At 39.4% G+C, this 23486-nt stretch overlaps 1 protein-coding gene across 3 annotated transcripts in view; it reads right to left on the reverse strand.

Annotated features, from left to right (window-relative positions):
• AFAP1 (actin filament associated protein 1) overlaps positions 1–23486 on the reverse strand; it is a 251402-nt gene that overhangs the window by 42694 nt on the left and 185222 nt on the right. For all 3 annotated transcript variants that reach the window (XM_020992125.2, XM_078148735.1, XM_020992127.2), the window contains exons 10-11: positions 18626–18837; positions 5777–5922 (exon numbers count right to left, since the gene is read on the reverse strand). In XM_020992125.2, coding sequence (XP_020847784.1) covers positions 5777–5922; positions 18626–18837 — 358 coding nt within the window. The remainder of the gene's footprint in view (positions 1–5776; positions 5923–18625; positions 18838–23486) is intronic.

Raw genomic sequence — 23486 nt, forward strand, 5'->3', positions numbered from 1 at the left:
ACTTGGGTTCAAATCCTCCTGCCCCAGACACTTGCTATGAGACTTTTGGTAAGTCACATAGCATCTCAGCCTCAGCTTCCTGACCTAAAAGGGTTGTTGTAAGGATCAAATGAGAAAATGTATGGAAAAGGCTTTGCAAACCTTAAAGTGTTCTATAAATGTTAGCTATTATAATTGGGGTTAATAATATTAGGGTTGTTAATAATAATGATGATAATGACAACAATAATATGGAACATAGAACATTATTTTTGGAAGGAATCTTGGAATACAAAATGTTAGAAAGAATCTAAAAATTACCCAATCTCATTTGAAAAATGAGAAGACTGAAGCTCAGGGAGCGGCACCCTGGGAGATCTAGGGACAAACCAGTCCTGGAATCCAGCTGCCCACTGCTTATTCCATAATGTCATGCACATTCAGGATATTAAAAAGCCAAGAAATGCCAATTCAAGTACATTTCTCACTGCCCTTTGCTATCAGCACTTTAATACAGCATTAAAGATGCCCCTGGTCACAAATCGATATATTTTTTTTTCTTTATCCTTTTCTAAAAAAAAAATTGAAAACTGGGTTTCACATTCCTTTTCCCAGCTACATTTGGTTTGGATTAATATTCCATTTGTTTGTAAAGTGAAAGCCAAGTAATATTCTGGGGAGAATGTTTTTATTCAGTGATTCTCTTACATGTGGTTATCACTGCTTGCTGACTGAGGCACAAGATGATTATGGACCTCAGGAAAGCTTTTTGCAGGCCTTGTGCTTCCAGATAAATGTAGCTAAACAACTCTAAACTCACTTTCTTATAATTCAACCCAAGTGGTGTGGATCTGGCAAGTTTGGAATAATGGTCTTCACATTTTGTACGCTGTGGCAGTTTTTCCTTTCATCATAACAGCAACTACTGACTTTCTATTAATCCTTTGTTGTTTACCAGGCACTTCCTATGATGTAGGGAGGGTATTACTGATCCTCTTTTGCAGAGGAGGAACTGAGGTTCAGAGGAGATTAATTTGCCCCCAAATCACATAATTACTTAGGAAATCTGGGACAAAAAAAATCCAGTGTCTTGTTTCTAAGCACAGTACGCTTTTCACCAAACCTTCCTACTTCTATTACTAATCTTAATTTGTAAAGAATCATTGAGCAACAGAATTGAAAAACCCTTTGCTGTTGTCAGTCATATGCAACTCTTTGTGACCCCATTTGGGGTTTTCTTGGCAGAAATACTGGAGTGGCTTGCCATTTCCTTCTCCAGCTCATTCTACAGAGAGGAAACTGAGGCAAACAGAGTTGAGTGACTTGCCCATTGTCACACAGCTAGTAAGTGTCTTGAGGTCACATCTGAACTCAGGTCTTCCTGACTCCAGGGCTGGCCAACACTCTGTTAGAACCATCTCATTTTGCAGATAAGGAAAATAACTTATTCAAGGTCAACTGAGGTTGGGATTAACTAATGACTGGGAATCCCACTGGAATTTATTTAATTTTTGTATATAAGTAACAACCGGAAGGCCACAGTACCAAAGCAAATTAATGTTATCGTTCAATAATATCATAAATAAAATTGTAAGCATTTAATAAGGCTCTACTGTTGTTCACATAAAAAAGCAGAAGTAAGAATGTCTCACTTGTGCTTAGGAAAACCCCGAACTGGTACTGGGAATTTCCTGGTAAAGTTTTTTTTTTTTTCAAATGTCTGGGTCACTCAGTCAGCTCTGGTTCCAATTCTGGCTTGGCTATTCATTCCTACTCTGGCTTTGGGTAAGCCACTTTCTGTTTCTAGGCTTCAGTAGTCTCATTGGTAAAATGAGTGAGTTAGATCAGATCAGGTATTCTTAAACTGAGATCTATGGGAAAATTTCAGGTTTGTGACTTTGAATGAGAAAAATACTTTGATAACTATTTCAATGTAATTAGTTTCTTTTGTAATCCTACATATTTTACTTTATGCATTTAAAATATTATTTTGAGAATGCACGAGGCTGGTAGTGCACTGGAAAGACACTGGATTTGGAATTGGGAAGACTTAAATTCAAATTCATCCTTAGAAATTTACTAGCTATGTGACCCTGGGAAAGTCACTTAATCTCTTGTCTGCCTCACTTTCCTCATCTGTAAAATGAGGATAACAACAGCATCTACCTTCCAGGGTTGTTATCAGAATAACATGAGATAATATATGTAAAATGTTTTGCAAACCTTAACAGGATGGCTTTTATTAAAAGTTTCTCAGGCTTCCCTGAACTTGCCAGAGTCCATGGTACAAAAAAAAAAAAGGTTAAGAACTTCTGAACTAAGTGATTACTAAAGTCCTTTCCAGCCCTGACCCACATTTTTAGGTTCCTTCTGGATGCAACATTGATTTTCTGAGGTTCCTTCCAATGTTAACATTCCATGTTCTAAGGTCCCTTCCACCTCTAACACTTCTAAGTTTCTTTCCTCCTCTAACATTCTCTGTTCTAAGGTCCTTTTCAGCTCTGACCATCAATGTTCTAAGGTCCTTTTCAGCTCTAACATTCCAGGTTCTGAGGTCCCTTCCAGATCTAACATTCTCTGTTCTAAGGCCTCTTCTAAATGTAGCACTCAAGTTCTAAGGTCCCTTGCAGCCCTGATATTGTATTCTATATGCTAAAGTTCCTTGTAGTGCTAACATTCTAGGTATATGTTAGTTTAGTTGGTGAAAGATGGTCATGATGAGGTCTGGGTTGTGGTTTCACTTTTCCCTTAACGCCAGTTAACTCTGTTTAAAGAAAAACCACTTCCCAACTACAGATCTCACTGGTGAAGTTTTCAGCAAGTACTTAATTGCCTAATGCTAGCCAAGATAAAAGGGGGGCTGCTCCAACTGTCCCCAAGCTCTCCCCACATTTTTTAAAGATAAAATGGTGGGGTGCATATTAAATAGGGTAAGGCAACTCACAAATGGTTTGAATTGATTTTCTTTATATTCCAAAGAATTCTCTTTCTCAGATACAGACTTGGTGAGTTTACAACCAGCTATTAATATAATCTATTGTCATTTGCTGATTACATAATTCCACAACTTCACATCTGTTTCCTACATCCGCTCGCCTCTCTGCAGCAGATACTCTTGGGAGGAGATAAATACAAGACAAAAGCCAAAGGAAGATTTGATAGCCTATGGAATCACAGAATATTAGTACTGGCCCTTAGGGATTATTATGGCTTCCCAGCTAAGGAAAATGAGGCCTGAGAGGGAAGGAGAATTACATAGAATACATAGTGAAAAGTATATGGCAGAACTGAGCCTAGACCAGTGTATCTTAAATTCAACCTGTCCTAAACTGAATTCATTGTGTTTCTCCTGAAACCTTTCTCTTTCCCTAAATTTGTTATTATTGTCAAAGGCAGTACTATTCTCCACCCTCTACTCTATCCCCCACCCCTCATCATCCAGGCAACAACCTTGATGTTATCCACAACTCTTCATTATCTCTCACCCATTATATCCAATCAGTGGTCAAGTCCCCTCATCTTTAGACACTGTCACAACCCTGGTGTAGGACCTCATGCATTACCTCACCCCTAGACTACTGCAAGAGCTTGCTGAATGGTCTCCCTACCTCAAGTTCCTCTCCAATCATTTCCATTTCTCTTTCTCTCTCTCCTCTCTTTCCTCCCTCTCCTCCCTCTCTTTCTTTCTCTGTCTCTTTGTCTCTGCCCCCATCTTTGTCTCTCACTGTCTTCCTCCCTTTTATTTCTCTCTCTCTCTCTCTCTCTCTCTCTCTCTCTCTCTCTCCTCTCCCTTTCTCTCTCTTTCTAAAACACACACTATTCAATCACCTCTTTTGTTGTTCTTCAGTCATTTCTCACTCTTGGTGAGCCCGTTTGACAGAGATACTAGAGTGATTTGCCATTTCCCTCTCCAGCTTATTTTACAAATGAGGAAATTGAGGCAAACAGGGTTAAGTGACTTGCCCAGGGTTACACAACCCGTATGTGTTGGAGGCTAGATTTGAACTTAGGAAGAGGAGTCTTCCTGGCTCCAGACCCCCAACTCTATCCACTGCATCATCTAGCTGCCCTCCAAGTCTAGTGTCTCCCTATTTTCTCAGGCATCAAACATAAAATCCTACTTGGCTTTTAGAGTCCTTCATAACCAGGCCCCTTCACACCTTTACAGTCTTCCTGCACCTTGATCTCCTCCATGTACTATATGATCAAGTGACACTGTCTTCCCTGCTGCTCCTTGTACAACACAGTCCATCTCCAAACTCTATATTTCCATTAGGTAGGCATCCTTTCCCTGGGCTTCTCTAGCTCCTCGTCTCTGCCATCCAACTTCCCTGGTTTCCTTCAGGATTCAGGATTTAAAAGAGAATCCTACTTTCTATAGGAAGCCTTCTGATGCCCTTCATTCTAGTGCCTTCTCTCTGTTGATTCCAATTTATCCCTTTTTTAGATTGTTTTTACGTAGTTGTTAGCATATTATTTACCTCATTAGACTGTGAGTTCCTTGAAAGCAGGGACCATCCTTTGCCTTTCTTTCTATCCCCAGCACTTGACACCCTGCCTGGCTAAAGAAGGCACTTAATAAACACTTCCTGCCTTGACTTGTCTACTTTAGCTATGCAGGGTCTACACAAAAAAGTCCTCAGAGCATGAGGCTTCCACCTTTAGTGTGATGGAAAATAGCATGAGATTAAAAAAAAGAAGAAAAAAAAAAAGCAAAGGGCCAAAGAGTCTGAAAACCTACCTCAGTTTAAATCCCAAATTTTCTACGTACTAGTTATATCTCTTAGTCCTAACTTTTACATCTGTAAAATATGGCTAATCGCGCCACCTCTTAGGGTTATTGTGAGAATCACATAGCATAACATTTGTAATGTGCCCCCAAAATGCTGTTTTATTGCTATTTGACTTAAAAGAAGATACTCAATCCTTTCTGAGCTACAATTTCCTCATCTGTAAAATCAGGATGTTCCTATTCAAACTACTACCTCACAGGGTTATGACAGTGAGTAAAAAAAGCATTTGGTAACCTGTACAGAACGAGATAAATATGAGCAGTTATTATTCCTAATTCCTCTTTTCTTTCTCTTCCTCTGGCTACTCCCCCTTGTCTTCTTTTCATCATTTCCAGATTTTGAAGCATCTTTGTAGCTATTTTTGTCAAAGAAATGTTCCTGGGTGCAAAGATTTTTTTAAAAAAGTTTTAGCAACTTCACATCTAAATTCAATAAACGCATTCAATAAAGGCACTAAAAATTCAGGCTTTATCTCAACAAGAGTCAGAGTCAGCTTCATCAAACTACTTGTCTAGTAGAAAAGGCAGGCAGGATTGAAATGCCAAAAATAGTTGAATAAAGTTGGGACTAATATGGTCCAAGATTGCCCATCTTTAGCTTTCCCTGTAGCAGCACACTCTGAAAAGGAGTGAAGGTTGATAAGGTTCCTGCAAACCAAAGTTAATAACAGAATCATCTGGTTGTATGGGAGCACAGAGATCATTGAATGTCAATAGTTTTTGAAGCCTCTGCCAGCTTGGTCACTTTTCTCTGGACACCACTCTAGCTCATTCAGCTCTTTCCCAAATTTTGGTACTTAGGATGGGACACAAATTCTCCAAAGACACATATTTTGAGGGGGAAGATAGATGGAATGCATATTAAGCACATTAAAATAAACCTGCAGATATTTTGAACTACTTTTTTTTTCCTGTTTAAGAGACAACTCTAGTTTAAACATATAACTGAAAATTACTTAGTTGCAAAAGCCTCAGCCATATTTAACTCCTTGATAGGCATCTTACCAGAACGTCTGTTTAGCTGTTTGTATGACATTTGCAGTCATCTCCACATCAATATAATCGTAATGTAGCGCTCCAGGGTCAGTGGATGACCCTGTTTCGGCCAATAAGATCCCAATCCATCGACCCATGTCTTCAGAGGATGAAGCCTGTTGAGGAAGAGGCAAAGAACACATACCAGTTTGACTCTAAGATCATCTGAACATTTCTCTTCTACAATACGATCCTACAAAACACAGCTCTTGTGAATGCTGGGATTACAATCAAGGATGAAGCAACAAGTATCAGTAAGCACCTACTATGGGCTAGACTCTGTGTGTGTACATCGTTGCTTGAGAGAACTGTCTTGCAAAGTGTGCTGGCAGATTTCATTAGGAATTTGCTGATAGAGCGTGCTGAAGCAAAGAAAATGGAGGGGGGGAAGGCAATAAGTATTTCTATAGCAATTACTAAGGGCCAGTACTGTGCTCAGGACTTTATTAATATCTCCTTTGATCCTCATAACAACCTTAGGAGGTAGATGCTGTTATTATACCCATTTCAGAGCTGAGGAAATTGAGGCAGGCAGAGGTTAAGTGACTTGTCCAGGATTATACTACTCAGTACCTGAGGCTAGATTTGAATTCAAGTCTTCCTGACTCTTGGATCCAGCCCTCTGTCTACTGTACCATTTAACTGCCTTGAGGATAATGAGCAGAATAGAGATGTTCTTTAGCCAGGCCTTCATTTGTGTTTTTTTTATTTGTTTGTTTGTTTTTTGGTTTGGTTTTTTTTTTTTTTGGTAAGGCAATTGGGGTTAAGTGACTTGCCCAGGGTCACACAGCTAAGCGAGTGAGTGTTATGTGTCTGAGGCTGGATTTGAACTCAGGTCCTCCTGACTCCAGGGCCAGTGAGTACTCTATCCACTGCGCCACCTAACTTCCCCGTGGCCTCCATTTGTGATGCTCTGATGGATCCTTGATGTCACTGGGATCAGTACTTTCTCCCTTGGCACAGATCACAACTCACCTGTGCTTTCTTACCTGTGTGATTTTTGTTTGTGTTTTTTTCCATAAATCCTCCATACAGGATCCACCTAATGCAATGAAAGTTTTTCTCAATTGCTTTTAGCATCCTAAGGGTAGCACTGTAGCATTCAAACTATCTATCCATTACTCTCCATTCTTACTACAGGACTGGTCCTCCTCCTTTTCTCTTTGGGTATCTATCTATCTATCTATCTATCTATCTATCTATCTATCTATCTATCTGTCATCATTAATAAACATTTTGTAAAAATAAATGACAACCCATTGATACCTGACATGCATTGCCCTTTAGGTCACTGACCTAAAACTTATCATAAAGCAGCACAGGTAGAATATGAGGGGTGTGATTACAGACAAGTCATTTAACCTTTTTGAGCCTCATTGTCCCATTTGTAAAATGAGGGTAACAATACTTGTGCTGTCTCTTTTAAGGTTCTTATGAGGAATGTATCCTGTCAACCTTAACGTGCTATAAGAAGGTGTGAATCATCATTATTACCAATAACCAAAACCTAATTTATACCACAAATATCCCTACAAACAACAAAATTATTCAGGTTTCAGCAAAGTACTCAGGTATGCCTATAAAAGCTATGTGAAAAGTACCCATTTATCTTGGGTTATGTTTGGAGCAATTTTCTTTAGACCTCATTGGTTTTTCTTGATCTCTGGTTCCATATCCACTTGAGAATAAGTTTTAATTTTCATATTGAATCATCATAGAAAGAACCATGGACTAGCATGGATCTGAGTCCCAACTCTGCCATTTAGAGATTGGATCATCCTGGCGGGCATCACTGAAAGAAACTGAGTTGCAGTCTCTTTCTCTGTCAAATGAAGAAAATAACTCCTTCCCTATCTCCCTAATGGGGTGGTTGTGAGGATCAAAAGTAAAGACAGAGCTGTAACAGAGCCTGGGGTGGAGATGAGACCAAGGCCTTACTGCAACAAGACAGACCAGCAAGCATGAGCAGCCAGACTGGCAACTGCCACGACACCTGATACTCAACATCTGGTGATACTAAGGCTGATGAGATCGTTGGCCCTTCCCCACCCCCCTTTATTATTTCCACAGCTAGTCCCAGACAGCCCCCTACAAATGCTTCCATAGCAACAGTAGTTCATACATAGTTCTTATTCTACTTCTACAAAAAAAAAGCAGGCTGTCACTTGAATAACTAAAACGTGTCATGATTTGGCCATCAGGCGGCAGCCACTACACTCAAGCCACTTCAGTGTCTATGCATCCAGTCTCCTCTATCAACTTCCCAAAAGCTTTCACATGCACACTGCTCACTAGAGATCATGAAGTCTGGTAACTTTCCCACAATTCCTGCTTCCAACAGAGCAGTTGGGAAATTGAGATAACACAGGGCTTTGGGGAAGAGCAAGCAGGGCTACTGGATATAACTGGCCAAACCAACTGTTTAACGGCTCAAGTATAGTGCTGCTTGTCTGATCAGTCAAAAACATAGTGATTAAGTGCCTACAGCAAGCACTGTACTAAGTGATGGGGATACAAAGAAAAGCAAAAGACAGTCCCTGCTCTCATGAAGCTCTCAAGTCTATTGGAGGAGATATAGACATGAAGAAACAAGACATATGCAAGATAAATTGGAGCTGACCAACAGAAGGAAGCCATTTGCATTAAGAGGGATCGAGTAACACTTCCTGTAGGAGATGAGATTTTAGCCTGAATCTGAAAGAAGCCAGGGAAAGCAGGAGGCAGAGATGAGGAGCTGATCTGGTGGTCAACTTATAAACTACACTCACTTGCTGGTTATTAACCAACAATCCATTTTTCTATAGGCTAGCAGAAGCTGGACTAGAAATGGGTGTGGTTATTGTTATTGGAGCATTACAAATGGCACCTGGGACACCTACTAAATATAAAGGCACTCCACACTTCTACCATGTTAATATTGGATAAATAGATCAAATTTTGTGCCCTAAACTCTTACACAGGAGGGCAAGATTTCTTGGTAATTATTAATAGAATCTATTAAAATAAAAATCATTACTACTTTCTACATAAATCCTCTACTCCAGCTAGACGTCTACTTCAGAAATCTTATATACTCCTGATTCCCATCTTCATCCACATTATTCCACTCCCTGACTGTAATGCTTTCCTCTTTCCTTGCCTACCTAACGAAGAGGATGATCATGATGATATTGGTGATAGCTAACATTAAAATTTATCACAAAGTGCTTTACACAAGTTAGCTCATTTGATCCTCCCATCAATTATCATTACCGTTACCAATATTAATAACAAGCGTCCATCCATTCATAAGTGATAACACTCATTAGGGACCTTAGGAGCTTATCAATGATAAAAGAAAATTAGAGAATCCAGCATTTAAAATGTAGTGAAATGACATTCAAGAGCATATAATAATTTTTATACCACTCCATGGTTCTAATGTCCTTGACATATATGATCTCATTTGATTCTTATCCTAATCTCCCAAGTTACCATACGACTAAAGGGGTGAATAAGACCAACTACCGTGAGTAATACCCTGGTGGAACCATGGAAATTGTGGACTACAGAGCCTGCCATGGAATGAAATGTGGGGAAAAGAGTAATGGTTTGCAACATCCATTAGTTCTTTCATTCATCAAATGATCATTGGACACCACAATATGATGGACAGCTTTAATTGTTTGGAAAGTTTTCCTAATATGGAGCTAAAACCCTGCTCCATATAACTTGCATCCACTGATCCTAAGGATCTCTGGGTCCCACTGGCACTATATTGAACAAATTTACTCTCTTCTACATGACAGCTTTTCAGATGTTTAGACACCAGTATCACGTTCCTCTAAGTTCTCTCTTTTTCAGTCTAAATATAGGTAACAATCAGACAACATGCATTTATTAAGCACTTAATACGTACCAGGCACTGTGCTAAGCACTGGAAATAATAATTAAGGCTACAAAAGAATGATGGTCCCTGCCCCGAAAGAGATTACATTCTAATGGGAGAAGACAATATGGAGAAGGAAGCTGAAAACAGGGGGCAGGACAGGAAGGAATCCATGTAGGAGTGTGGTATTGAAATCTGGAAAATCAGAAGCACAGCCAGGAGAGGAATGAAGGTTGGCCCATGCCCAAAATGTGTCCAGTTGCCTCCACTATTCACATGGATTTATATAGTAGAAAGGGCACTATATTTGTAGCCAGATGGCTTAAGTTCAATCCTCTCAAAGCTATTGACTTCCCTTGTGACCTGGACCTGTTTTATCTTTTGCAAAATTAGGCAGTTCAACTAGATGCTCTCCATGGTTGCTTCTGGTTTTCAACCCTATGATCTAGCCTATGACTTTTTCCTGGCTGCCCAATCTAGACATGCTTTATTTCATTAATGTCCCTCTAGAAACACTTTGCCTAAATTTTAAAAGATTGTACTCCCATGTACCCCAGCATGCTAAAAACAGGTATATTTCACCCTCTAACAGAAATAAATTTTAAAATCAGTAACATGGACCTGTAAATGCATCCTCTGATTTTTTTTTATAAAACACAGATGGAACTGGAAATGTCTGCACCAGAAAATAACTGCCTCTTCCAATCCTTGGCACATCTGGAGGTATAAGGAGTGGGCACTGCTGCCTCAAAAATCTAAGCTTAGAAGGGGGTAAAGGGAGGGCAAGAGGCCATCTCCACAGGAAACTACCCACACCAACTATGTGGGCTTATGGGATTGAGCAATGTTCTATGAAAGCCATTACCACAAGGCTCAGGGCCAACTAGGCCACCAAGGCAGTGGATGACACTTGAGTGAACTTGTAAATATGCATGTAAGGCCTACAACAGGAGCCCCACTCGTAGGCTCATCAATGATTAGCTGTATTGGAGTTAACAGAGAGACTTCTGATGGCATATTAAAAATCGGACTTACAGAGATGAAATAAACCATAAGTTGTGTTGTCCAATTTTTCCTCAATACATGAATCCTCTACAATAGTGGTATCAAACTCCAATAGAGTCAGGGGCCACTGATCCATACTTAAGGGTCTTATTGACTTAATTTTAAAATGTAATGTTACCTGTGCTTCGTTGTATTTTTAAATTATTTTAGTAAATATTTCCCATTTACATTTTAATCTGATTCAGGCTGTACTTAAGAGTATTGCCAGCCACACGTGGCCTGCAGGTCAGTGTATGTGATACCTCTGCTCTACGGCATTCCCTTGGAGGGGAGGGGGTTTGGTCATCCAAGGTCTGCTTGAACACCTCCATTCATGGGGTACTCACTACCTCCTGTGGCAGCTCATGCTATTGCTAAACAGATTTAATTGTAAGGAAATTTTCCCTAATAATTCAATACCAAAAGGATCTGCAATTTCACAGCTGTCATCAAAGTAATTATGACCCCTATATAACTTAAAATATGGTCTTCAAGAGTTGATACTGTTGAAAAATTCACCAGCTTGAGCTCAGTCTGATCAGATGAGCCTCTCTGAATTTATTCATCTCAGACAACAAACACAGACTTTGTCATTAGGCAGACTCTTTGAATCACCACCACAATAATGCATCAGATTAGGAATGTAGTGAAGAATTATCTGAATACTGTTCCAAATTTCTCTCTCCTTTTAAAGGGGTCCCTTTTGATAATTAACTAACAACTAACCCAACTTCGATAAAGTTCAAGATCCACTTTATTCCAAATTCTCTTCTAGAATGAAATGTGTTATTGCAGAGTACGGCTGCAATTTTTAAACAATGAAGGGAAACCTGACTCTTTTGAATGTTTTATTAATGTTTTTTTTTAATGTAATTATAGGGGCAACTAGATGGCACAGTGGATAGAGCACCAGCCCTGGATTCAGGAAGACCTGAGTTCAAATCTGGCCTCAGATACTCACTAGCTGTGTGACCCTGAGCAAGTCACTTAACCCCAATTGACCAAAAAAAAAAGTTTTGGGGCAGCTAGGTGGTGCAGTGGATAAAGCACCAGCCCTGGATTCAGGAGGACCTGAGTTCAAATCCAGCCTCTGACACATAACACTTACTAGCTGTGTGACCCTGGGCAAGTCACTTAACCCCATTGCCTAGCCAAAATTTTAAAAATAAATAAATAAATAAATAAATAAATGAAATAGATGTAATTATAAATTCTTGAAAAGGGCATGTCACAATAAACTAGCCATCAAAATTGGAGCAAAACAATACCAGCTTCATGTGAAGAGAGTTACAAGATATAAATATTTTCCTATTAAATCTCATCATGAAGTTTTAAAAGACGAAATTTAATAAAGTGCCCTACATAAGGGTTAAAAAAAATTAACCACAAAAGTATAGGACAGGGCAGACAGGGCTAAAAAGCAGTTCATGTAGAAATACAAAGAAAAACAGCTCATGTAAAAAAAAAAAAAAAGACTCAGGGGTTTTAGTGCCCATAAACTGAATGTGAACTAAGGCATGATGAGCACTGCTAAAAATAAACAAGACTGTAATCTTGGGCTGCAATAACAAAGGCATACATGATGTCCAAATTCTGGTGCTGTCCTTGACCCCTGATCAGAACCCGGCTGGAATACTGTATCCTGTTCTGTGCTTCCTAACAAGCTAAGGTGTATACTAGGGAGGGGATCAAGATAGTAAGAGGACTGGAAATCATACGAAATTAGTAAAACAAATGACATATTTGGCCTGAAGAAGAAAAGCCTTAGGAGGGCCATGAGCATTATCTTCAAATATACGAAGGGCAGGAAGAGACTTGTCTTTTTCTTCTACAGCTCAGCAGAACTAAGGCTAAAGGTGGAAATTACCAATAGAAAGAGACAGATTTCACCCACATATGAGGAAGCACTTTAGAACCATGAGAGGTATCTCAAGAAGGAATGGAAATGGTTGACCACTCAACTCATCAGAAATATCTTGGAAGGCACTCTCATATTTCTGAGAAGCATTCCAAATTTGGGACTCCCTGATTTTTCTCGGAACAAATAACCAAAAAAGAAGAAATGAAAGAGGGTCATTCTAGACTTTTTTCTAACGTACAAAAGAGTTAATTTAAGAAGGAGCTTCAGAAGGAGGCAAATATAACCAGACAGCTTCAAAACTATTATATTGAATTGATTACATTCTTTTAAAAAAATGCTTTCTTTATCCAATAAAGATTCATGGTTTCACAAATGATTCATTTTTTCAGTGGCCCGAGATACTACCTCCCACTGACCTGGATGGAAACAGCCTAGGTCTCTAAGGTCAAGAACTCCAGGAACAGCATTGCTCTCTCCCCAAACCCCCAGACCACCAGCCCTGCTTCCAGCCCAGCCCCACAGCCGTGATCCAGGGAATCAATCTTTATAGAGGGTTGATTCTGCCAACATCTGCCTCTGCAAACCTTCAGCCCCTGCCTCAGTAGTCACAGCTACTAAAGACACACGAGAAAGAAAGTTCTAATCCCTCCAAACCTTAGAAATGTCAAATGGTTTGACATCAGAAATGGTTAGGGTTTTAGCAGTGAATTAGCATCTGCATTACCATTATAAGGACCATGGGGTCTTTCCTTCTGCCCTCTAGCTTCTCCTTCCTATATGTGTTATCTTCCCTACTAGAATGTAAGCAGGGACTGTCTTGCTTTTCTACTTGTACCCCCACTGCTTAGCACAGCACTTTGCATGCAGTAAGTGCTTGATAAATGCTTTTCTGTTCATTTGTGCCCATGTGTCAAGTATAAAACAACCTCCCCAAATGTAACATTTTTTAAATGATAAAAATATTTTTTAAGTACTCAAGAGGCTATTACCAGCACGATTTAAATCTGGAGAAGCATTGTAGCATAGGGGATGCAGTCCTGTTCTCAGGGTGAGGAAGAGCTCAGACGCTGACACATACTGGCTGTGAAACCCTAGGCTGCAAGTTCAGCGCCCAAACAATTCTCTATTATAAATTACAGAGCACTTGCAAATCTCTATCAGTAGAGGGAGTTCCTTCATCAGAAATTCCCTATACCAATAAAATGACAATAAAGGGGGGGGAGGACACACCAATCATGAGGTTTCAGACATTATATTTGATCACCTCAGTTTTCTCACCTGTAAAATACAGGAGTTGGGCCTCCAATGTCCCTTAGAGAAAAGGCATAAAAGGATTCTGCCCACAATATTCCCTGTCCAGACCAAATTAGATTAAAATGCAACTGGTGAAATATTTAAAATAAATCAAAACAAAACAAAGATAATATGAATTTGTGGTTTTCCAAGTCAATACACATCCCACAGGGCTTTTTACTTGCTTCTAGCCCCATTGCCTTACAGCTCTAAATTTGTGATCAATGTGGTTATCTCATTTCTCTGTTTTGCAGGCAAAACTCAAGCATCCTGCCTATAAAACTTAATTCAACACTTCAGGGATCTGTGATTTCATTGGTTAAAATATTGCTTCCACTGAGGCAAACTGCAGTCTTTCTGCTTCAGCGGACACAGTCTTTCAAAGATTGTGGCCAAAAGCTTCAACACTCAAGTCTATGAATGATTTGCCATTAGTTTTGTATAATCAAGCAATGTGTGTCCTCTAATAAAAAAAGAGACAGTCTATCCCAGGGGTGGGGAATCTGTGGCCTCAAGGCCACATGCGGCCCTCTAGGTCCTCAAGTGCAGCCCTTTGACTGAATCTGAGGACCTAGAAGGCCACGTGTGACTTCAAGGCCGCAGACTTCCCAACCTTGGTCTATCCATTAGACTCTAAGCTCTTTGAGGGCAGGGACTATGTTTTGCTTCTTCTTGTATCCCCAAATCTTAGCACAGGTGCCTGGCACGTAGTAGGTGTTTAGTAAATGTTAACAATCATTGGTACCATAATCAAAGCATTAATATTATTATGATCCCCATTATACAGGTAAGGAAACAGACACCCAGGGAAAAGTGACTTACCCAGGATCAAAGAGTTTGTAAGTATGAAAGGTAGGACCCAAACCCACTTCTCCTAATTCCAAGTCCAGGGTGCTTACTTCTACCACAACTGGGGAAGCTTTAAGAGTGGACATTACAAAATACCAGTCTAACCTTTGCGTAGAGAGTAGCTCTAGGTGGGAGGGATTGTTTGGCTTTGAGCACTTTTTATCATTGGAAAAAAACAGAACTGCTTCAAAAAAGCCTGCTCACTCTGGTACTGAGGATCTCTGACAAAAACACTTGCTTTTAACCACTGGAGATATTGATCAAATTTGAAACTCTTGCCATCACTCAAGATGCTGGATCAACCACTTAGGATTAGAGAAGCATATCCATTGATCTGAGCATTCTGAGGCTGGTCCTTTATTTCTAGAAGGTGGTTATAAAAATGCCACTTTTCAAGGACTTCTCACATACTGAAGAAATTGCCATATAAAATTGCATGGTGTGAGGAAAATCATAAAACTGATATTCATCTAAAACAATGCTAAATGGAAATCTAGATTTTTTTAAAAAAAAACTCCTCCTGTTTACTTATGAGTTTAGTGACTATTCCTTTCACAATTTGCCTATCTCCCCAGACCAAAGTCTTGGGGTGATGCTCACCAGTCCCCATCACTGCCCTTTGCCACCCCCTGTTGCCTTCCATGCAGGCCATTGCCAATACCTGTTCCCGTTACCCAAACAATCTTTCTGAGATCTGCTGCCTTCAAAGTTCTCCACTGGGTTTTGACTTTGCTCCCATCTGGGTTAGGATAGCCTCAAAATCCTGGGCTCAGGCTCATTTTACAGATTAGGAAACAGAGCCCTCAAGAGGTAAGTCAATCTGCATAGATCACAGGAAAAGTTAAGTGGCAGAACTGGAAATCAAATGAAGAGATTCTGACTCTGAGTCCAATATCCTATGCAGTGAGCCATGATGTTCTTGCTAGGGTTATTTGCCAAGGATTGAGTGAATTCAATTCAATTCACTTATTAAAAATCTACTGTGTACTAAGCAAAAAGATAAAGACAAAATTATTCCCAGTCCTCAAGGTGCTTATGCTATACTGGGGAGTCTAATGGCTCATATGAATGAGAATGGAGTATATATACACATATGTATATGTATATATATATATACACATATATATATATAATATACTACATATGTTTATATATAATAAATATATATACATAAATATATATGTGTATGTATTTTATATATATGTATATATATATATGTACACACACATATACATATAACTATTTCTATATAACTGATTTACTTGGTAATCCTAAGATTATGCATTTAAAACATTATTCTGAGAAGGGACCCATGATAGGGAAAAGGTTTAAGAACCTTATATCTACAAGAAAATGAGACCTTAAAGGGTTATTTAGTTTATCTCCCTACTTTTACAAAAAAAGAAATCTAACATCTGGAGAAGTGATTTGCATCATCCTCCCCTACCATGTTCCACTTAGTAGCTGAATTTCTGTCCCTGAACCTGGGCCACCCCCTGACTAGGGATCTTCATACCAACCTGACGCTTAACTTCCCATCTGTCTACATTGGCTGCTACTTAGAGCTTCATCAAAGAAATGCCTATCCTGGCCTTCCTTGGAGAGACAGCCAGGGTCTGGGGCCATGTTTCTCCCTTTTGCCATCATCAGTCACAATCTGCCTGTTCTTTCCTTCCCATGGATTAATGGTCAGTGTTCAGAGGTAAGGGTGGACCCTGCCCTAAGCAGCTGCTGGCCTTGCTTCTATGTTCAGATGTCTAGTCTTTGCTTAATTAATTAATTCTGAGAGTGGGTCTCAATTCCTAGGTTTGGCATGCCTTAGTCTTGCCAAATACACTGTCACTCAAGCATGGGTTTTGATGCCTTCTTTTTCTCACCTCTAGCTGAGACTACAGAATCTCAAGATCATAAGATGAAAGAGCTAGAAGGGACCTAAAAGTAAAAAAAAAAAAAAGTTAATCCTTTCTCCTTAGCCAATAGCTACTTCTATAGTTCTTGGAGACCCATACTTAAGGATCTATGATTTCAGTGGCATGATGGCTCCCTCAGATACAGACTGAATCTAGTCGAACTCAAACCTAAAGAAAAATCTCCTTTACAACATCTCTGACAAGTAGTCCTAGATGCTCTTCTTGAATGCTTTCAGTGACAGGAAACTCACTAGCCCATGAGGTACCCCAGTCCACTGCTGGACAACTCCAATCATCAGGAAGTTTTTTCCTCATGTTGAGCCTAAACCTGGGATTCCATAACTCCCACCTATCATTGTTTCTGGTTCTATCCTCTGAAGCCAAGCACAATAGATTAGATCCTTCTATCACTTAACAATCTTTCAGATAATTCAGTTTCCCTAATTCTCTTTATGGAAATACAAAAGCAAACATTATAGCGGGGAGTATAGTGGAAAGAATGCTGGATTAGAGTCAAGAGGCTCTGGGTTCAAATCCTGGCTCATTCTTTTATTCCTTGTGCAATAATTGGTAAGCTATTTAAAACTCTCTGGGTTTCCTATTCTATAAAATGAGAGGCTTGGGTTTAAATGTTAGATCTGAGGTCCAATGAGCAGATTGCTATTTGTACTAGTAAAGAAAGTATTCACACAACTGAGATCATAGCATTTACATAAATAAGGCTTTAAGGTTTGGAAAATGCTTTACATATACCATCTTCTATATATGATCCTCATCACAGCACAGTGAGGTAGGTCATAATTATTATCCACATTTTGCAGATAAGGAAACTGAGGCTCAAAAAGGTTGTATGATTTGCCTAAAGTCATATACTTAGCAAACACCTGAAACAAGATTTGAACTCAGGTCTTCCTGACTCTAAGTCCAATGTTCCTCACACTGTGCCACCTAGTCATACCTGTCTTATTTTTCCCTATCAGACTAGAAGCTCCATGAAGAAAGGCATCATCCATAACTTATTTGTATCTTCTTTCTCATACTGCGCTGCTCATAGTAGACGTTTAATAAAGGTACCTATTGTGTGAGATATAAGTTCCTTGAAGATTGTTCTTACTGAATTGTTTCAGTCCTGTCCAGCTCTTCATGACTCCATTTTAGGGTTTTCTTGGCAAAGATACTGGAATGGCTTGCCATTTCCTTCTCCAGTTCATTTTACATATGAGGACATTGAGGCAATCAGGGTTAAGTGACTTGTCCAGGGTCACACACCCAATAAAGTGTCCGAGGCCAGATTTGAACACAGGAAGAGGAGTCTCCCTGACTCCAGGCCTGGCGCTCTATCCACTGAGCCACCTAGCTTCATATCTTTGAAGATATGGGTTGGACTAACAATTACCATTGTACCCTCAACTCCTAGTAAAGTGTTTTATACAAAGTGAGTGCTTATTAAGTATTTGTTGACAGAATTTGTTGAGGAATGACAGAATGCATAGATTTGGCAGGCCAAACACAACAAATAGAGCTGTGCCCCCACACCAGCCAATGAATACAGAACCAAGTCATTGATACAACAGGTTTCATAAAGGCTATTCGAAAGAACAGTTTCTAAATATGCTTCCTCATGTTTCTTCTTTCTTTCTTCCTTCTTTCCTTTCTTTTTTCTTTTTCTTTTCTTTTTTTTTTTTTTTTGGCAATTAGGGTTAAGTGACTTTCCCAGGGTCAAATAGCTAGTAAGTGTCTGAGGCCAAATCTGAACTCAGGCCATGCTCTTTCGGGTGTAGGAGAGATAGACAGAAAGAAAGAATACAGCACCCAGGAAAGCAACTAGACCAGAGTGAAAAGGCCAAGGCCAAAAGGCAGAAAAACAGCAAAAATGTGCATGGGTCAGAATGTGAAGAATTTGGATCAGCAGCTGAGTCTGAGCCCATCTCTCAGCAGGGAAATGCTATCTGGTGTGCAGCCCTGTGAAGCCCAGCCCCTCACACATACCGCACCTCTAGCACAGCAACTTCCTGCCCATTTCGAAGCAGACGGAACGTCAAGGGGTGTTTGGAATCCAAGCCTGGAATCACTTCACAGCCGCGGAGAGGAATGGAAACAATGTGTGTCTTCAGGTCCGTCCTGTCCTTGTGGAAAATGAGCTTGTTATCTTTCACTCTGCACCAACGTTCCCGCCAGCGGTTATTTGAGAGCACGTTTAGATATCCTGCAGTGAAAACAAATGTTAGAGCACTTTATCCTTCCCAGAGAACAGTGAGGGTGGTTGGGGCGATGGAAGCTTTCTCTGTCCCCTTTTTCAAGGAAGAGGGCAAAGGGAAGTGGGGGATGTAATTCAAGGAAGGCAATACTTGTCAAATAAATCTGTTCCACAAATACCATAAAATTGTAAATGTAGATAAACAAAGAAAGGAAAAAAGTCGGGGACCAAGAACTCACAGTATTTCACATATTCTTTGCACTTAAGACCAGGTTAGAAATGAATCACACTCCCAAAGTCTGTTTTTTGTTCCAGGTACCACAACTTTAGTGCTGGGCTTTGGAGGAGGAGGTGGAGGTGGGGAGGTGGTCATTCATACTATGGCCAAAACAATAATAGAAAATAAAATGTTTAACATGAATTGTAATATATGCTTTGGAACAAAATATTTAAAAATACCATATATTGATAGGGGAAATGGGAAATCAATTTTTTTTTTACTTAGGCTGCGTGAAAAAGTTCCCAAATTTTCTCTCTCTCTCTCTCTCTCTCTCTCTCTCTCTCTCTCTCTCTCTCTCTCTCTCTCTCTCTCTCTCTCTCTCTCTTCCGCCTTCCCCGCCTCCTCTCCTTCCTCCTCCTCTCCCCTCTTTCATTCTTTCCTTCTTTCTGAAGGGTCAGGACATTAGTTGGAAGGAAGGACCTAGGAAACACTTAGCTTGGAAATAAGAAGTAACACCACAACGTAGTAGATAGAAACTGAAGTTAAAGTCAGTCCAAAATGTGGCTTTTCTGCATGCTAGTCATGAATTACCCTGGGTAAGTCATTTAACTTCTGAGTTTCAGTTTCATTATATTCTCCATGGGGCTGATGGGACTCCATAAGACTGAGGATACAGAATACCAGCCACCTCCTGAGAGAGAGGTGTTTGGCCTCAAAATACAGAATAAGCCATACATTTTCAGAAATGGCCAGGGTGGAAATTTGTTTTTACATGACTGTGCAAACTTGTTACAAGGACTTTTTTCAATGTGTAGGAGGGAGACAGAATGGTGGCAATGGATAGGACAGCTTAAAACAAAGAAAAGAAAATTACATCACTGAAGAATTTGAATGCACAGAGGGGAATAGAAGGAATGCTAAAATGATAGGAAAGTAAGACAATTTTGAAAGTTACCTGTTGAATTTATTATAATTAAGACCTACACTTTCATGAGCAAGCCTCTTTTTCTGTTGGACAATTGCATGTATATGAAAATATGTATAGACGTGGAATTAGCCATTGTATTTTGTTTGTTAAGTTCAGAATTTTCTTTAAGTTAAAATAAAGGTGCTATAAATATTTTAGTACATTTAAATCCTTTCCCTTTTTCTTCGATTTTTCTAGAGTATAGGCTTAGTTGCAGTGACTCTTGATAGAGAAGTGATGGACTAAACATACAAAATGAGACACATTGAGCCAATGCAAAAAGATGTAAAAGAAAGAGAGGAAAGAAGGAAGAAAACGAAGAGAGAAAAAAAGTTAATTTTTAATAAAAAAGAGATGACGATAATAAATGTTCTGCCTACTTTACTGAGTTGTCAGTGAGAAGCAAATCTGATAGTATATGTAAAAAAGACTTTGTTTTTCTTTTTCCCCCCAATGGAGGGAGGTAGAAAGGAGAGAAAATGGATTTTAATTGAAATAAATTTTACAAATAATGTATGTAAAGCATTTTACTAATCAGCTGTTGTTACGATTAATAAATAGTGGCTGGCATAATAGCTATCTTCAAATTCAGAAGCATAATTAAGAATCGAGGCTGCAGAGGGCAGAAGAAAAGCCCTCCAAGGAGTCTCAGGGGGTATTAATTATAGTGAAATATACTTCAGCTTAATAAATGGAAGCCCATGTTAAAGCTAAAGATCTCAAACAATGAAATACGCTGTCTTGAGGTAGTAAGTTCCCCATTACTGAAAGTATTTAATTAGCAGCCTGGATGGCTACTTGTCAGAGATGTGGCTAGGCTATTCTTTTTTTTTTTCTTAATTCAATTATATTTTTATTTTCAGTTCCACATTCTCTCCCTCCCTTCGAGCCCTCCCCCACCCATTGAGAAGGCAAGAAATATGATCTCCATTATACAGATGAAGTCATGCAAAACATATTTCTGCATTAGCCATGTTCCCCCCACTCCCTCCCCCCCAAAACCAAGAAAAACAAAGAGAAAAAATATGCTTCAATCTGCACTCTGAGTCCATCAGTCCTCCATCTAGATGTGGAGAGCACGTTTCCATCATGAGTTTGAGGATATCCAAACATTGGGTTGGTTTTCAAAGATCAAATTCTGAGTCAAAGGTCTCTTTCTAAGTCAAAGATTCTATGAACTATGAAGCTGGCATACAGTGGGTGCTTAATACTTATTGAATGAATGAATGAAAGCTGAGAATCACAGAATGTCAGGGCTGGAAGAAAATAAAACATTTAAACTGGTTGTTAACCTAACTACAACTAGCATTAGTCCATTCATAATACTTCGTCCATAATAATTAGTCCCATTCATAATACAATGGGAGGGTATTTTTCAGGGCATTTTATTGATTCATCCAAGAATCCCCTAAGGAAAGGTATTATCATGCTCTTGATTTGGTAAATGGGGGAGTCCCTGGTCTCCAGGTCACTGACCAAATCATCAGTAGCACAACCTAAGCATGAACAATAATAGGATTAGATTCTACCAATTAGCTCACTATTATTTTCAGCAACTCTGTGAAGGAAGCAAATTGTCTGCAGATTAATAAGCAGTGGGTCAAAGAGGACAGGGAAGGAATCAATAAAAGCGGGTCTTTTGACCACCCAGTTCATACAGACGCTGTTCTGGGCTACAAAGGTCTGCTAAAATGAGGGCAGGGAGAGGCAGCTAGGTCAGGAGGACCTGAGTTCAAATCCGGCCTCTGATGAAACACTTGACACTTACTAGCTGTGTGACCCTGGGCAAGTCACTTAAACCCCAAATGCCTAAGAAAGATAAAAAATAAAAATAAAATGAGGGGAAGGGAAAAAAATCCATTGCTTCCTTCCCATATGCCAATTATTATTCTCTTCCAAAATAAAGGGAGGGATGCAGATTTCAGCCCTTAATTAAGAACATCCTAACAATTAAAGTTATCTACTTTAAGAAGGAGTGAGTCCCTTATCACCAGAAGTATTCTAGTTGAGGCTCACTGAGTAGAATTGTTCATGATTTACTTAAGGAAATGTTTATTGAATTGAGTTGAATGAATCATACTGATTCCCATTGCTTCAATGATGATCAATACTGATTCCCAAACCTTTATCTCTGGTGCCAATTTGACCCTTAAGCTCCAGTCTTGTTTCGACTGCCTTATGAATATTTCCAGCCACTTGCCCAAGCCAGAACCTAAAAATGACCAAGTCAAAAATGAATTCATCCTCTTTTAATGGTATAGTGGTAGGTATAGTGGAACTTGACAGTCAGGAGAGCTGCATTTGAATTCAGTACTCCCCAGCTGCATGACCTTGGGCCAATCAATTGACCTCTCATCATTGCTTTTCTTCTCTGAAAAAAAAATAGAAATAAAAATACTTGCAATTATCTACATTCCACATTTTGTTTTGTGAAAAATATGATATAAATGTGCTTTATGTTTATTATTGTTGGGATGTTGTGATGAAGGTTCATATTTCACAGTAGGGTTGCACTAGACAGTTTCCCTGCTGGGTCTATGAAACTCAAACACTCTGTCTTCTGTGAATCTGTGTCATATTCCAGACCCTGTGCCTGGTGCTGGGGAAAGAGATGAGAAATGGCCCAGCCCCTGACTTGAAGGGGCTTGAAGTTTAATGTGGCAATAAATACAACTCCATGAAGGATACCAAAACTTTGTAAGTATTGTCAGCTGTTGAGCACGCTGTTCTATACACAGAAGGTGCTAAATAAATGTGTTTGTCATTGATGAATCAGATCATAGAGTTTAGACCTGAAAGGAGACTCAAAGATAATCTAGTTTTTTTTTTTCCTGCCCACCTCCAACCCTCCCCCCCAACCTGTCCAAGGTCATAAAGGTCATAAAGCCAGGATTCAAACCCAGGTCTTCTGATGCCAATCCCAGTTCTTTTAATACTACCCTACCCTAATTGATCCGAACTGTTGAACTGAATGAAGGGGCAGTAACAGTTTTTCAATTTGTGATATGGAAGAAACATTTTCAAAATTCACATGAATTAGATTTCATTGAATATTATAAGTTTTCTAAATTACACATACAAATAAGACCTAACCTACCTAGGTCTTAGTTTCCTCCTTTGTAAAATGAAGCAGCTTGATCAGAAGATCTCTTTCAACTCTAAATCTTATGAGGTATGATCCTAGAACTAAAAAAACCTTTACTTTTGCACATGAGCCTTTTTCTTTGGTACTAATAAAGGCCAGAAACAGATTCTGTTAGCCCTCTTGTGTTTACAAAACACAAGATCTCATGCTTTGGTTCGCTTTTGAACTATTTTTCAAAGTAATGTTCTCAATGACAAAAAACAAGTCAAGAAACTGACACTTAGGAGAAATGGAAGTGACTTATCCAAGGTCACCTGACATGTTTGTAGCATGGCCAGGATAGTTTTTCTAGTTGAAGGTAAAGATAGGAAGTGATAGTGCTCTCA

This window comes from Phascolarctos cinereus, unplaced genomic scaffold (assembly GCF_003287225.1).
Source record: "Phascolarctos cinereus isolate Bilbo 61053 unplaced genomic scaffold, phaCin_HiC Scaffold_9;HRSCAF=440, whole genome shotgun sequence".
Lineage (NCBI taxonomy): Eukaryota > Metazoa > Chordata > Mammalia > Diprotodontia > Phascolarctidae > Phascolarctos > Phascolarctos cinereus.